This window comes from Hippocampus guttulatus, chromosome 1 (genome assembly GCF_054856545.1).
Source record: "Hippocampus guttulatus isolate MCC_2025c chromosome 1, RoL_Hgut_1.0, whole genome shotgun sequence".
Classification (NCBI taxonomy): Eukaryota; Metazoa; Chordata; class Actinopteri; order Syngnathiformes; family Syngnathidae; genus Hippocampus; species Hippocampus guttulatus.
Window position 1 is genome coordinate 14,271,966 of NC_141261.1, and position 14,862 is coordinate 14,286,827.

At 45.2% G+C, this 14,862-nt stretch overlaps 1 protein-coding gene across 2 annotated transcripts in view; it reads left to right on the top strand.

Annotated features, from left to right (window-relative positions):
• The window catches only part of LOC147210514 (ATP-binding cassette sub-family C member 4-like), a 36,329-nt gene that overhangs the window by 4,869 nt on the left and 16,598 nt on the right, over window positions 1-14,862 (top strand). Inside the window, exons 2-8 of one of the 2 annotated variants that reach the window (XM_086111813.1) lie at window positions 3,564-3,674; window positions 6,207-6,327; window positions 8,212-8,436; window positions 9,639-9,728; window positions 10,964-11,127; window positions 11,565-11,690; window positions 13,956-14,205. In XM_086111813.1, the coding sequence (XP_085967939.1) occupies window positions 3,564-3,674; window positions 6,207-6,327; window positions 8,212-8,436; window positions 9,639-9,728; window positions 10,964-11,127; window positions 11,565-11,690; window positions 13,956-14,205 (1,087 nt within the window). Of the gene's footprint in view, window positions 1-3,563; window positions 3,675-6,206; window positions 6,328-8,211; window positions 8,437-9,638; window positions 9,734-10,963; window positions 11,128-11,564; window positions 11,691-13,955; window positions 14,206-14,862 lie in introns of those variants that run through there. The other variant, XM_086111822.1, reaches the window with a different exon arrangement.

Below are 14,862 nucleotides of genomic sequence, written 5' to 3' on the forward strand. Positions count from 1 at the left end.
CGCTTACGACACAACCAACGTGCGACTCAAAGTGTGCGGTATCCAATATGTTCCCATTTCTTAGGGCCATTTTTTTCCAACCTGGGGTTAACTTAAGAAATGGAACTGGGCCTTCAGATGTCAGTCAAGACCTCGGTCTGCTATGCCGCACAGGCTCAAGGGGATGTGCCCGGCCGGCAAGCAGCCTCGTGTTCATTAAACCCGCGCAGTGCAACACAGTGGGCGGCGTGGGGGGAGTGTGACGGGCTGGGGGCCGCCTCCTCATTGTCCCTGTCCGAGCTTGTTAAGCATCAAGAAAGGAGATTCTGCTGATTTTAGGGGGTTAGGCTTTGATGGCTTCATAATATGGCCCGGATGCCTCGACGGTTGGAGTTGTTTTTCAGGTGCGTCTCAGTCCTAAACCCATCGCCGTGCTTGGTGTTCTCCGTCTGTGGACTTGAGCGTCACCTGGTCTGAAAGAAATTACATTCAGTAATAGGCAAATAGTTATCCGATCCAATTCATTCTTCTAAATCAGAATCAGAATCATCTTTATTGGCCAAGTATGTAGAACACACAAGGAATTTGTCTCCGGTATAACACGCTGCATTAGTATCATCGTAAACAACAAATCATTGAACCATTTTAGAGTAACCAGTAGCAGTATTTGTAGTACAAGAAGAGTGACTACGTCAGTGACTGTTTAAGGAGTTAATGGCTAGAGGGAAGAAGCTGTTTAAGTGTCTACTGGATTTGGTGCGCATGGATCTGTAGCGTCTGCCTGAGGGGAGTAGCTGGAAAAGGTGGTGGGCAGGGTGCGGGGGATCCAGGAGGATTTTCCGTGCCCTTGTCTTGATTCTTGCAGTGTGCAAGTCCTCAAGAGTGGGTAGGGCGGTGCCAACGATTTTTTCCGCCGTCCTAACTGTCCGTTGAAGTCGGATTTTGTCCTTTTTTGTGGCGGCCCCAAACCAAACCGTGATGGAAGAACACAGGATTGATTCGATGACTGCCGTGTAGAACTGTCGTAGCACCTCCTGTGGCAGGCCATGCTTCCTCAGCAGCCTCAGGAAGTACATCCTCTGCCGGGCCCTTTTCAGGATGGAGATGGTGTTGACTTCCCACTTCATGTCCTGGGAGACTGTGATTCCCAGGAACTTGAAGGTCTCGACGGTTGACACAGGGCAGTTGGATAGTGTGAGGGGCAACTGTGGAGAAGAATGTTTCCTGAAGTCCACGATCATCTCTACAGTCTTGAGCGTGTTCAGCCCGAGGTTGTGTCGGCTGCACCAGAGCTCCAGCTGCTCCACTTGTTGGCGGTACGCAGACTCGTCGCCGTCTTTGATGAGACCGATGACCGTGGTGTCGTCTGCGAACTTTATGAGTTTGACAGCTGGATCTGTTGAGGTGCAATCGTTTGTGTAGAGAGAGAAGAGCAGTGTCACCTGTTGTGTCCGTCCCGTCAGGAAGCTGAGGATCCACTGGCAGATCGTAGGGGACACACCGAGGTGGAGAAGTTTGGGGGTGAGGAGTTCCGGGATGATGGTGTTGAACGCAGAGCTGAAATCCACAAACAGAATCCTTGCATAGGTCCCTGTGCTGTCGAGGTGCTCGAGGATGTAGTGCAGACCTATGTTGACTGCGTCTTCCACAGACCTGTTTGCCCGGTAGGCAAACTGGAGAGGGTCCAGCAGGGGTCCGGTGATGTTCTTTAGGTGGTTCAGCACAAGGCGTTCAAAGGACTTCATGACCACAGACGTCAGGGCGACAGGCCTATAGTCGTTCAGTTCCGATGTTGCCGATTTCTTGGGAACTGGGATGATGGTAGACTGTTTGAAGCAGGATGGGACCTCACACAGCTCCAGAGATCTGTTGAAGATTTGTGTGAAGACCGGAGCCAGCTGGTCAGCGCAGACTTTCAGGCAGGAGGGGGACACTTTGTCGGGCCCCGCAGCTTTCTTGATCTTCTGCTGCTTGAATAGGGAAAGTGGTTAAACCCCCCCCCCCCCCCCACGCCCCCTTTTTTTTTAAAGAGTGGTGACACTGTTGATGTCATGATGATCAAAGTTTACTGTGTGGCAGACACGCTCACACGTGTGTTCTGGGTGTTCAAACCAGAGCTGCCATGCAGAGTAATTTTGCAAACTAACAAACAACAAATGCTATTCGACCGACAAAAAAATAAATTATCCCGTGTTTTTCAGATTTGAAGGAACATTGTTGAACACCAGAAGCGAGGTTTTTGTTTGTTTGTTGCTGTTGTTGTTTTGTTTGTTCTTCAACACATTTGCTTTGGATAATTCTCATAGCATGATTATGCAAATGGTTGGGGAATATTTTGTTCCTTCCGATCTGTCATGTCATTGTCTCGAATGATCCCTGTTGAAGTTCCCTTATCTTACTGCTGTCTGTTTTTTTTTTTTTTTTCTTATCGGCCCAAGATTTCAATCAATTAGTCAAGATCTCAAACACTTTACCCCTCTCGGGTTATGTTGTAGTTTTGTTCTGCTTTTGTATTATTATTATTATTATTTTGTTATATCACATGGCGTCCATAGAGTTTGGAAGAGCCTGTTTTGACTAAATAAGGAGAAGGGGAAAAAAGTACTGAGATTTGTTTTGCACTTGTTGGCTTCATGAGTTTAAGCTGATTTTTATTTTATTTTTTTTGTACACAGTTGATGGCAGAAGTGTATTGTATACAAATACACAAACATATGACTTTACAGCGTTTGTCGTGCGTAAGTGATAAACCATGATGCGTGTACAAATTTGGTTTACGTTGCTGCACTAGGAGCAGAAGTCCATTGTCAACAGAGGGCCTCCCGTAACCTGTAAAGGCACCGGGTGGTTCCAGTTGGAGTTGGAAATGCTCTCCATAGTATACAGCGGTACCTCTACTTACGAACGTCTCTTCATACGAACATTTCAAGTTACGAAACGCCTCAACAGGAACATATTGCCTCTAGTTCCGAAATAATTTTCAAGATACGTAAGGTAAAGCCAGAAAAAGCTGGGATAGGCTGCAGCAAAGCACTGCCCCCCCCCCTGAGATTAAGCATCTTAGAAAACGGATCAATGGATGTTAAATAACAATTTCATTACCCAGTGGAACTTATTAAAATCGGTTGCCGAGTAACACAGAAACGACAAAGTTTTCATTTGAAATGTGGAGAGAACGGCAGTCATTCTGTCGAGTATTTTCTTGAATGGCGCTTCAAGAACAGGTCAGGCCACGTTACTGGCTGAGATTCCATGGAACTGTTTGCTGAATTTGGCGCCCGGTCTCTCCTGCGGTTTGCAATTCACAGCGTGATAGCAGCCGAAGCACGGAAGCGTTAAATCCCACACTCAAACATTAAAAAATAAGGCTCCAAATCAGTGTGCCCGCATTGACATCTACCCGGATCAGCTGACTGTTGTTCGGTCAACAACAACTCAACTCGTTATTGGAAACACGCCAGAAGCCGAATGGTGGGCCACTGTTCTCTTACAAAAATGAAAAAGAACACACTCAAGTTTCTGATGGATTAAAAAAAAAAATCCTCTTCAATCCACCTGTTTTGATGATGATGTTTATTTTTCAGCTGGCTGAGTCCTTTCCTGCATCTCGGACACAAGCAAAGACTGGAAGGAGGTGACCTCTACACAATACTTCCTGAAGATGAATCGGAAGTACTGGGACAAGACCTGCAGAGGTAGTCTTCTTCTTTGCACCTTTTCATTTATACGGCACCCGTACAACAAATGGAGTCGTGTAAATCAGAATTCAACCAAAACCTCACAAGACAGCGGCGCCTTGAGACGCGAGTCACCCGTTCTGATCTGAAAAGAGGAGTGAGTGAGTCTGACTTGAAGTTGTTTGCGGCGGTACCAGAGCAGAAGACCAAATCCGGGATATGTCTTCCCGTAGTATGATAATTCACCGGAAAATGTCTTCTCTGCAATGTCCATGTGAATACTAAAATCACAAAGCAATATAATGGGAGGAGATCGTGAAGAGTGATGGGACAAGTACACAGCACAGTCAGTATCAGCATACAGTGGTACCTCTACCTACGAAATTAAAATGTTCTGGAAGAAATTTCTTAACTAGAAAGTTTTGTAAGTCAAGACGCGTTTTCCATGTAAATGCCCTAATCCGTTCCAAGCCCCCCAAAATTCAGACATAAATGTTTCCTAAAGCATAAAAATACATCAAAATATGTCACAAATACATGTTACAATTAGATTATTGCACAAAAAAATGAGAGTTGCGCATAATGTAAAAAACAAAGAATAAAAATGATGATCATTTAACTTTTAACTGCATCCTCATTGTTTTTTGCCCTCTTTTGTTCATGTTCTCTCTCAGAAGTAATTTTTGCCTGGCGTTTTGTAAAGAACTGATCCAAGGACGTTTGATTTTGTCAGCTTTTAACAAGCCTTCGAAAATGTCCAAGGGGAACATCAGCAGAGTGAGCGATCGCCCGACCGGTGAACACTTTTTCTGGGGATTCACATTTACGTCAAACTATTGGAACGCCTCATGGCCCGAGGGGCGAATGAAAAGGACACGGCATCGACACAAACAAAGACACATACGGTAGAGGTCCCTCTTAGCCAATGGGATGCCAGGATGATGCTCGATAATAGCCAATGGCAGAGCAAGCTCTAAATATGTTGCGTTCAGGAAACTCGGAGCGGCGACTAGCAGCCCATACTGTATTTTGACCTTTCTAATATTAAAATTTCTGTCGTTAACAAGAGGCAATATTTTCCTGTTGAGGTGTTTCGTAACTTGAACATTTCGTATGAAGAGATGTTCGTAAGTAGAGGTACCACTTGTCAACAAGTGTCAACCAAGACAGCATTTAGCTGCCAACACAACCACGTAGGTCATCAGACTGAGCGGCGATGTGTCAACTTTTTTTGGATGTAGGACGAGGGCTCCTCCACTTGTCCGCTTGAAGCAAAGTGAAGTCACTCCCTCCTGCATACAAAAACGGCGAACACGCACGAGACAAGCGTCGCGTTGCTTTTTTTTTTTTTCCTTTTCCATATTCAGTCTACTCTGAAGTCGTGTATTGACAGATGACATACACAAGACAGGCCAGGCGGGTTTTTGCCAGTTGTTAATGAAATGAGGGCCCATAAGTGCTCGACCCAGTTAGGGACTATTAAAGGGGCGGACAAAAAAAAACACTTCCGTCCTTGCTTAGTTTCTCCTTTTTAAAAAAAAACAAACTTCTTCTCCTCCGTCCCCGAAATGGGCGTCCCAAGGACGGAATTTCCATCTCTGGCCACGATACAAGATACAGGGCGGCACGGTGATCAACTGCTGAGCACGTCCGCCTCACAGTGCAGAGGTCGTGGGTTTGATTCTCAGCCCCGCCTTCCTGTGTGCAGTTTACGTGTTCTTGCCGTGCCTGTTTCCTCCCACATTCCAAAAAACATACATGGCAGGCTACTGGAACGCTGTAAATTGTCCCTGTGTGTGAGAGCGAATGGTTCCTTGTCCATGTGTGCCCTGCAATGGGCGGGCAACCGGTTCAAGATGTACCCCCCCCCCCCCCCCCCCGCCCCCCACACTGCCCGAAGGCACATGGGATAGGCTCCGGCACGCCCCGCAACCCTTGTGAGGATAAGCGGATTAGATAATAGATGGATGGATGAAATGTAAATGAATGAATAACTTTGCTGTCTTTATTACGTACAATGAATGTCCAGTAAGCCACTTCAGTCCATTTTGCCCCTTAAACTGTTGACTCTATAGCAATGATAGAAAGTCAGCCTGGAGAAAAAGTCCCAAAGTTATTGAAAATAAGTCCATCTATACAATTTAGGTACCTCAAGCGTTTATTCCATTTGTGTTCACTTGTATATTTGTTATTCAAGTGCTCCAGTTCCCAGAAATTCTGGCACTGGTAAGTCAGCTACCACTGCACACTGATACAGTCATCTCATCTCATCTTTACCCATACATGTACTTTTTTAGCCAAACGCAAAGCCTTACATGTCACTTGTACGGTAAATCAAAGAATCTGGTTGTTGTCATAAATGATGCTAAGCTATACTTCCCCCACCTCTATTTGAGTTGCCTGTAAAGAGCCAACCTTCCATTTTGTGACTTCCTAATTTATTAAAGTTGTCCACAATGTTGCAACCCTGTCTGGCACTCGACTCCGCTTTCGATGTTTCACTGTAATTTGTGCCTGTGCAAAAACCACCTTTTTTTTCCCATCTTGCAGGTGCTGGGAACTTGAAGTTAAAAGGGCAACCAAACAACTACGGAAGCCCACACTGACCAAAGTCCTGATTAAGTGCTATGGGAAGTCTTTCGCCGTCGCGGGAATCTTTGCGTTTTCCTTGGTATGCACTGACACCCCTTTTTTTTTTTTTGATTGATGTTGAAATGACTAGAAATTGGAGTCCACGCTTATGTGACAAAAAAAGAAACCCCCAGTAGGGCCACAAAAAAAAAAAAAGAGAGAGAAACAGCCCTAACTCAACGTGAAGAGGGGCCCTGTTTTGCCAGCGGGCGAGTAAACAAGCAATTGCCGGACGACAAGAACACCCTATTGTGAGCACTTCCAGGGACGTTCCACACTTAAAATGGACTCAAGGGGGGAATCTCATCAACACGCAAGTGCAATTTTTCATTTTTTTTTTCCATTTTTAACATCAACATTACAAATACAGCAACACCCACTCATAGGAAAAAGTAATTGTCAAAAAATAACACCAATGAATTGTTATCAATCATTCAAACTTCATCTGTATAGCACCTTTCACACAGAAAAATACAACTCAATGTGCTGTGCAATTACAACATCACAAATACAAAATAAAAAGAGGACCCCCCCCCCCCACACACACACCCTGCTGAACTATGTTGACATGGCAAGGCACAGAGAAACAATATGAGGAAAAAAAAGCACCCAAGGGGAGCTGACCCACAGTGAGTGACAGCCGCCAAACTGCCCAGCGTGGAGGCCCCCCAAGAGGAAACACTGGAGCTTAAAAAAAAAATGTTGAGCTGCAACCTCCAATTGATTTCAATCCATACTTTAATTACCGTATTTTCCGCACTAAAAGGCGCACCTAAAAGCCTTCCATTTTCTGAAAAGCTCACAGCGCCTTAAAATCCGATGCGCCTTGTGTATGGTCATTACGGTAATATGTCGACCCCCAAAATGGCTCCTTGCTCGAGACATGCTGACAACGCAGAGTTCAAACTTAAAGCAATCGGTTTCGCAGTCGAACACGGAAATCGAGCAGCGGCAAGAGAGTTCAACGTTAACGAGTCAATGTGAGAACTTGCTGTTGGTGAAGTGAACTGTGTCGCTGCTTTATTCAATACGTTTTACTGACATCTGATCGTTCTGTTGGCATTTCCTTGAGCGTAGCTCCATCTAGTGGATGCATTGTAGATTGCGTCTTATAATGGGGTGCGTCCATTTTATGAAAAAAATGACAAAATAGGCCAATCATTAAAGGTGCGCCTCATAATCCAGTGTGGAAAATACAGTAGGACCTGAACCCAAATTTTGTATTTGAGTAGTGATAAAACTTGGCCTGCTGACACAATGACCTGGTGCCAAAGGACAATATCTTGTTGTTGTAATTTATTTATTTATTTATTTGTTTATTTATTTTTTGCTTTTGGTAGATTTTAATACGCCTACCAAAAACATTGCCCCCAACATACCTGTCACTGAACTCCTTGTAAAGATTTGCAACAAAATTTGTCCCCAAAAAACGTTCTACCACTGTAAGTGCAGTACAACACGCTGCTGCCTTTCAAGCAGATAGCCAGGATTTGATTCCCGGCCAGTGTCCCAATATCCAGCTACTGCCGCGACGAAACGTGGATTTAAAAAAATAAATGGTTGCATAAAAACTGTGCTAAACAAATCATGCGGGTGACTTGCAGTGGCGACGGAAAAGCCCAAGTCCAAACAGCTACAAAGTAAGGAAAAAAAAAAAAGTCCCCCTCTTCGGCGCTTTGAATTCCAAGCCGTCCAGGGTATCAGCAGGAGTCTGTTTGAGCAAGCCTGTCCGATAATCTCAAATTTAAATTGGCAGAGCAAGCACAGATTTGCCGCTTCTGGTCCAGTGAGCAGCGAGGTCCATGACATAATGGCATCCTGCTGATGTCACTTTCTGGACTGCTGTTGTCCAACCCAAATGCGTTTGTTTCCTCTTTGACTATTGAGCGAGTGAATATTAGCGCAAGCGTTTTTCCTCTCATAGGAGGCGGTAAAAGTCATCCAGCCACTTCTTCTCGGGAGAATAATCATGTTCTTTGAGAATGCTGATGGTGCTGACCAGAGCAGTCTTTGCATGGCGTACGGCTGCGCTGCCGCCATGTGCGTCTCCACCTTCGGCTTGACCATCTTCCAGCATCTCCACTACTATTTTGTCCAAAGAACGGGCATGAGGATGAGAGTGGCCTTGTGTCGTGTAATTTACTGCAAGGTCAGTGAAGAGGATGCGGATGTTTGTTTGTTTGTTTGTTTTTTGGTATTTCTTCAATGACCGTACACCATTTGCTACGATATGATTAAACACACTCACATTGTACCTGAGAAGTAATGATACTTCCAAGAAAAAGAAAAAAAACCCACAGAAGTACTGATTCAATTTATGTCATCAAGTACAAGTAAAAAATTTAGACTGAAATTTACCTCGGTAGGGAAGTAAAATAATTTGGCACAAAATAAAACCCTTCAGAACACAAAATAGTTTGTGAATTTTTTTAACTTTGATCCACCCAATAAGAAAATGTATACAGTGACCCCTCGCTATAAACCGGTTCGTTTATCGCGGCTTCGGTGCATCGCGGATTTCAAACATTCATTAAAAAAAATATATATATATATTTTTTGAAGTCCGCAAAAATCAGTGCCTAAGTGTTGTTTACTATGCGTACTAGTGTGTGCACACTCTGCTCAAGGCGGAAGGTCCACGTGGGGCACTTGTGTGCGTGCACGAGTGGGCGAGCAGGTGAGTGTATGTGTGTTGCTGAGAGAATGAGAGACAGAGAGAGAGAGAGAGAGAGAGAGAGAGGAGGCTTATAAGAACAAAAGCAGGTCTCTTTCATCCTTAACTGTCTTAATTGACTAATCATAAACACGTCTGCTGCTTGCTGCGGGGATCGCTGGCCTGTGTGTGTGTGTGTGTGTGTGTTAGTGCGCTCTGCTCAAGCGCAAAGGCTCACGTGGGTCAATTTTTTTATATAAATGTTAATTGGTCGCTACTTCGCGGATTTTCGTTTATCGCGGGTGGTTTTGGTCCCCATTAACCGCGATAAACGAGGGATTACTGTATCTGTTGTGAACTGACCAGCAAAAAGTGCCAAATTAGCTAGTAACTAAAAAAAAATTCATCTCTGGATAGTGTTCCACCGTGTCCCTAATGTGCCTGCTTTTTTTCCCTAAATAAGTCCTCGAGATTTTAAAGAATGAATCAGGATCCCAAACGCGGTTAGCATAACCTTTCCCTCCTGACGTCTTTTTCTGTCATGTCACGTCACATCCGCGTTTTCAAACGTAAGTAAAGACTTAAAAAATGAATACTTAAGTATTTTTCCATACACCTGACAAAAAAAAACTGCTTGTATAGTAGCAAAGAATTTGTTCTTCGCAACGCTGATTCGATGTCTTTGTGACTCTCTTCAGGCTCTTCGTCTCAGCAGCCAAGCGATGGGACAAACGACCACGGGCCAAATCGTAAACCTCCTTTCAAATGACATCACCCGTTTCGATGAGGTCAGGTGTGCTGCAACATTTCAAGTACCGTTTTTTTCTGTCTGGCTTTCTGGTCATTTGAAGCGGGCCTTGTGTGTAAACTCTGACTGGATCGCTGAAGGTGGATTCACATGCGTGACTCCTTTCGGCGCCGTGATGAACGAGTAGTTTGTCCATTCGCGTCACAGTGCTGAGGCGATTGTGACGTGAGGACCAGACAAGAGGCAATATTTTCCTGTTGAGGCATTTCGTAACTTGAACATTTCGTATGAAGAGACGTTCAGAGGTAGAGGTCCCTCTGCATAACAAAATAAAGGTGAGAGACTAAAGGCCCCCGCCCAACACAGCATGTGAGGTAAGTCCCGGTAGAAGCCCCCAAGAGGAAAGCGTCGAGGATGAGGGACCTTGAGATCAAGGAACATTCCTCGGGGTCGTTCGGAAGGGGGGGCAGAGGGGTGGCTAGAGGAGACCAGGTTCAGGGGGGGAGACATGAAAAGGGAGGGCAAGGCCGGCGGGCGGCCCGAAAGCCGAGCACGCAGGTCTTTAAATAGCCATTCGGGTGGCCACACTTGAGCGGAGAGCGGCTGCAGAGTTGACGCCACCAGAGCAGAGCAGGATCGAGTAGCGGCCGCTGAGCTTGCGCCCCCAAAGCAGGGTCAGGTGGCGGCTGCGGGGCATGTGCCACTGGAACAGGAAGGGGTGGGAACCACAGGAAGTGCGCCACCGGAACAGGAACTGGTGACGCTCGTGGGATGTGTGCCCACAGAACAGGAAGACGTGAGGGAATACTTTTGTTTTGACAGCGTCCAGGTGACGGACGGGTGGCCGAACTGGGTACCGATAATCGCAGGTCACACATTGACAAACAACCATTCGCAATCTCAGTCACATCAAAGGACAATTTGGAGTTTTCCATAAACCCGGAGAAAACCCACCGAAGCACGGAGAGAACATGCAAACACCACACGGGAAGGCCGGAGCCCGGAATCGAAACCCATGAGCTCTGCACTGTGAGGCGGACGTGATAACCAGTCGAACACCATGCCACCCTGCTTAAAAAATATACAGTATATATTTTAAAATATTGTTCATATTGAACTGATTTGATAGTGTGTCGTTTTTGCCTATCATGTGTGTGTTGTGTTATCCTGTTGCACCGCAGTGCCATGTCAGAAATGCTCCTGGGAAGTGTGAAGCTGGTGTTGCAGCCAACAAGCAAATGCAGTTTCATTGCATGCTTGTTGGTTTTTGTGCAGATTACGCTCAATCTGCACTACCTGTGGGTGGGACCCTTGCAGGCAGTTGTGGTCGTCGTTTTTCTCTGGTACGAGATTGGTCCCTCGTGTCTGGCAGGCGTGGCTGTTCTCCTCCTCATGTTGCCCATGCAGACATGGTTTGGAAAACTTTTTGGAATCTTCAGGTGAGGAGGGTCATTTTTTTGGTTATTAAATGTGAATTTGATGAATGAATATTTAAAAAAACACTCTATGATATTATACTGAGTGTGTGTATCAGAACATAACCTATTTCAATCGAATTCATATCATGTAACATTTTTGTCAAAATTTGTACTTTATTCCAATTGTGCTGCTGATCCCCGTGCGTGTGTGTGTGTCTGGGGCAGTATAATACAGAAAGAAATGACAAGCACACACAACTGACACTGGAAGCTGCCATAATGTTTGTAATTTTCACAAATATATGCCTAAGAGTATTCTTAAATGATCTCTCTACTTGTGTTGCTCCACCATTTGTGTTCAAATGCTTGTTGTTTACTCACTTCCCAAAATTACTGCAAAATGTCTCCTCCCATAAATGCTTTTTAAAATGTACGTATTTATTTATTTATTCGCGCAGGACCAAATCAGCGGTCCGAGCCGACAGCCGGATCCGCATCATGAACGAAGTGGTGTCTGGCATCCGAATCATCAAGATGTACGCTTGGGAAATCCCCTTCTCAGCTCTCGTCACAGAGTCCAGAAGGTAACCCAAAGGGAGCTCTTCGGAATATTTGGAAGCGGTTGGCGCATCGATACCACTGTAGCGGAAAAGTAATTGACTACCACTGACGCGAACTCAAAACAAATGACAAAAATTTGATGCGTTTGGGGTTGGACTGCAAGATATACTCCAAAGTTGAACTCCATTCAAGGTTGAACAAGTACTTAGCGTAATCCTTATCTCGAGGACGCTGGTTTCGATCCCAAGCCGAGTTCACCAGCGAGACCTTGAACGCAAGTCCTCTTATCAGCCGCCGTGCACGTCTTACCTTGTCCGTGTTTCACAGTAGCAGGTTTAAAAAGCTGAGTGGATGTTGTGACACGTGTCACAAGGTCTGTTGGTGTCATCTCAGTCAAAGCAAGAAGACTTTTGGATCATGTTGGTGGGAGCAGTGAACCCGAGTTCTTTTACCGACTGATTGTTTGTTGCCAGTTGGAGCGGGAGAAACACAAGCGACACCCATATCCATTTTCCGATCCGCTTCATCCTCGCAATGATCGCGGGGGGTGCATCCCGGAATTGAATCGCACCCCGTTGATTCGGGAGATGTACCGGATCGCCTTTTATTTGGGTTTGATGTTGCTGATGATTTCTTGTTTGAAGTGAAATGAATTCACTTGAGTACAGTAATCCCTCGTTTATCACGGTTAATGGGGACCAAAACCACCCGCGATCAACGAAAATCCGCGAAGTAGCGAACAATTAACACATATATATACTGTATATATATATATATATATATCTTTTTTTTAATTCCCCCACGTGGGCCTTTGCGCTTGAGCAGAGCGCACTAACACACACACACACACACACCAGCAACCCTCTGCATGCAGCAGACGTGTTTAGGATTAGTCAATAAGGTTGTTTAGACAATTAAGGATGGAGAGACCTGCTTTTGTTCTTCTCTCTCTCTCTCTCTCTCTCTCTCTCTCTCTCTCAGCAACACACAAACACTCACCTGCGCCCATGCGTGCACGCACACACACGTGCCTCACGTGGACCTTCCATGCTTGAGCAGAGTGCGCACACACTAGCTCGCATAGTAAACAACACTTAGACAGTGATTTTGGCATTTTTATGAATGTTTGAAAAAAATCCGCAATGCACCGAAGCCGCGATAAACGAACCGCGAAATAGCGAAGGATCACTGTACTTTGAGTGTTGGAGAGCTTCGACGACGTTTTTTTGCCAGATTCATGAACGTGACCAAAAATAAATCAATAATTTGTCCGATGGTCGGCATCTCAACTGCTTTGATGCATGAACGGATTACATCAGATTATGCATGTGAATTTTACCGTGTTAGCCGGTCCTAATCTTCTCGGCTGTGTGCTTTGTACTCCTATTGTTCTGGCGGCGCGCCTTCGTAAGCCAATGTTCAGACTTGAGCGGGGATTTGGAAAAGGTTTCAACTGATCTTGATTTTAAATTCCTGCCCTTGATCAATGACGGATGCGAGCTCCGACACGGCGGAGTTATTTCTTCCCCCCGCCCCCCCCCCCCCCCCCCTGTCGTGGATTGCGCCTTGGACTTCAACTCTTGGCACAAAATGTTCACCGTTGACGCGTTCCTGCCCCGAAACGCAACACGGTCACGTTTGATTTTTCGTCCAAAACGTACCGAATGCCCAGCGCGCCCATTCAAAGCTTTATTAGTTTGCCATGTGCAAGAGTTGCGAGGGGAGCCAACGGCATCCCTCATCAGAGTGGATCAAGTGGAACGAAGCTGCTGACAACTAGGGGGCATATTTGCATGGTTATTTGGCAATAACTTTGCAGTGACTAAAATGAAAACACAATGTCCTCAATTCATTTCTTTCTCCGGGTCTTCATCTGAGAAAATTAGCATTTATGCTAAGTTATTTTTTTTTCTTTTTTCTTTCTGTTGTAAATGTTTCTGAAACATTTATTTTTGTGCAACGAAACACTTTATACCCCCCCCCCCCCCACACACACACAATTTTGCTGCTGTAGACTGCAAATTTCCCCAGTGTGGGACAAATAAAGGTTCTCTTATCTTAAGTCTGGCAGCGCATTTACACTTTTTATTTCCTGTGTTGATTAATATGCACTGTCCCAATGAAATCAATAAGAAAAAAAAAGATATATTTTCAATCAGATGGTCCCATCATGGGGAGTCTAAGTGAATGAATGTAAGCTAAACAAATAAACCTTACCGCGGAATGGCACCACTTGCTTCATCCGACTGATATCGTTTCAACGGCTGTGTTTGTTCTTGTCTCTTCAGAAAGGAAATCGACCAGATCATGAAGAGCTCCTACCTGCGAGGACTCAACATGGCGACGTTCTTCGCCAGCAGTAAGATTGTGGTGTTTGTCACATTCGCGTTGTACGCCGTGCTGGGCAACAACGTCAGCGCCAGCCGAGTGTTCGTCACCGTGTCCCTGTACGGAACCATCAAGATCACCGTCACGCTGTTCTTCCCGCTGGCCGTCGAAAAACTCTCCGAGACCATCGTCAGTGTCCGCAGGATCAAGGTAACGCATTTCTGAACTTTCCTCGCAAACATTCTTGACTCTGATGACTTACGCTGAACGGAATCTGCTCGGGATGGAGTCGCCGATATTGCCAATATCGGCCATGTTGGAACTCTACTCCGACTTCATGTTTTTATCAATGGCCCGAAATGCCTTTCCATACTTTGCTCCTTCCGCCGAGTTAGCAAACGCCCCGTCAACCAGTGAGACTCACCGGAAAGTCTGTCTCCTCACAATGGATGATCCGTGGGAGTCTACTTTTTTTTTTTTTAACTCATTCACTACCATTGATAGGTAGGGACAGTATATGATACTACTCGCATAAAATTGGGAGGACAGGAAGTGATTGAATTAATATTCATGAGCGCTACCGACACTCCCCTCGTGATCGCTCGATAGCTCCCGTTGGACGCAAAGGGCACGGCCTGATGTCGACTATGCCTGATAATGAGAAAAAAAAAGCGGAGAAAATATGGGCAGTTATGTTGGATTAAATTTCATTTTGAATCCAGTACAATGCATTTTGTTAACTCCAAGGCCATTGTATTTAATTTTTAAGAGCAATTTTGTTGCAGTTACTCTTTTAGTGCTGTTTGTGTTCAAGTATTTTTTTTTCATGTGATGTAAAAGGTATAAGAAGAGCCGTTGGTGTATTTT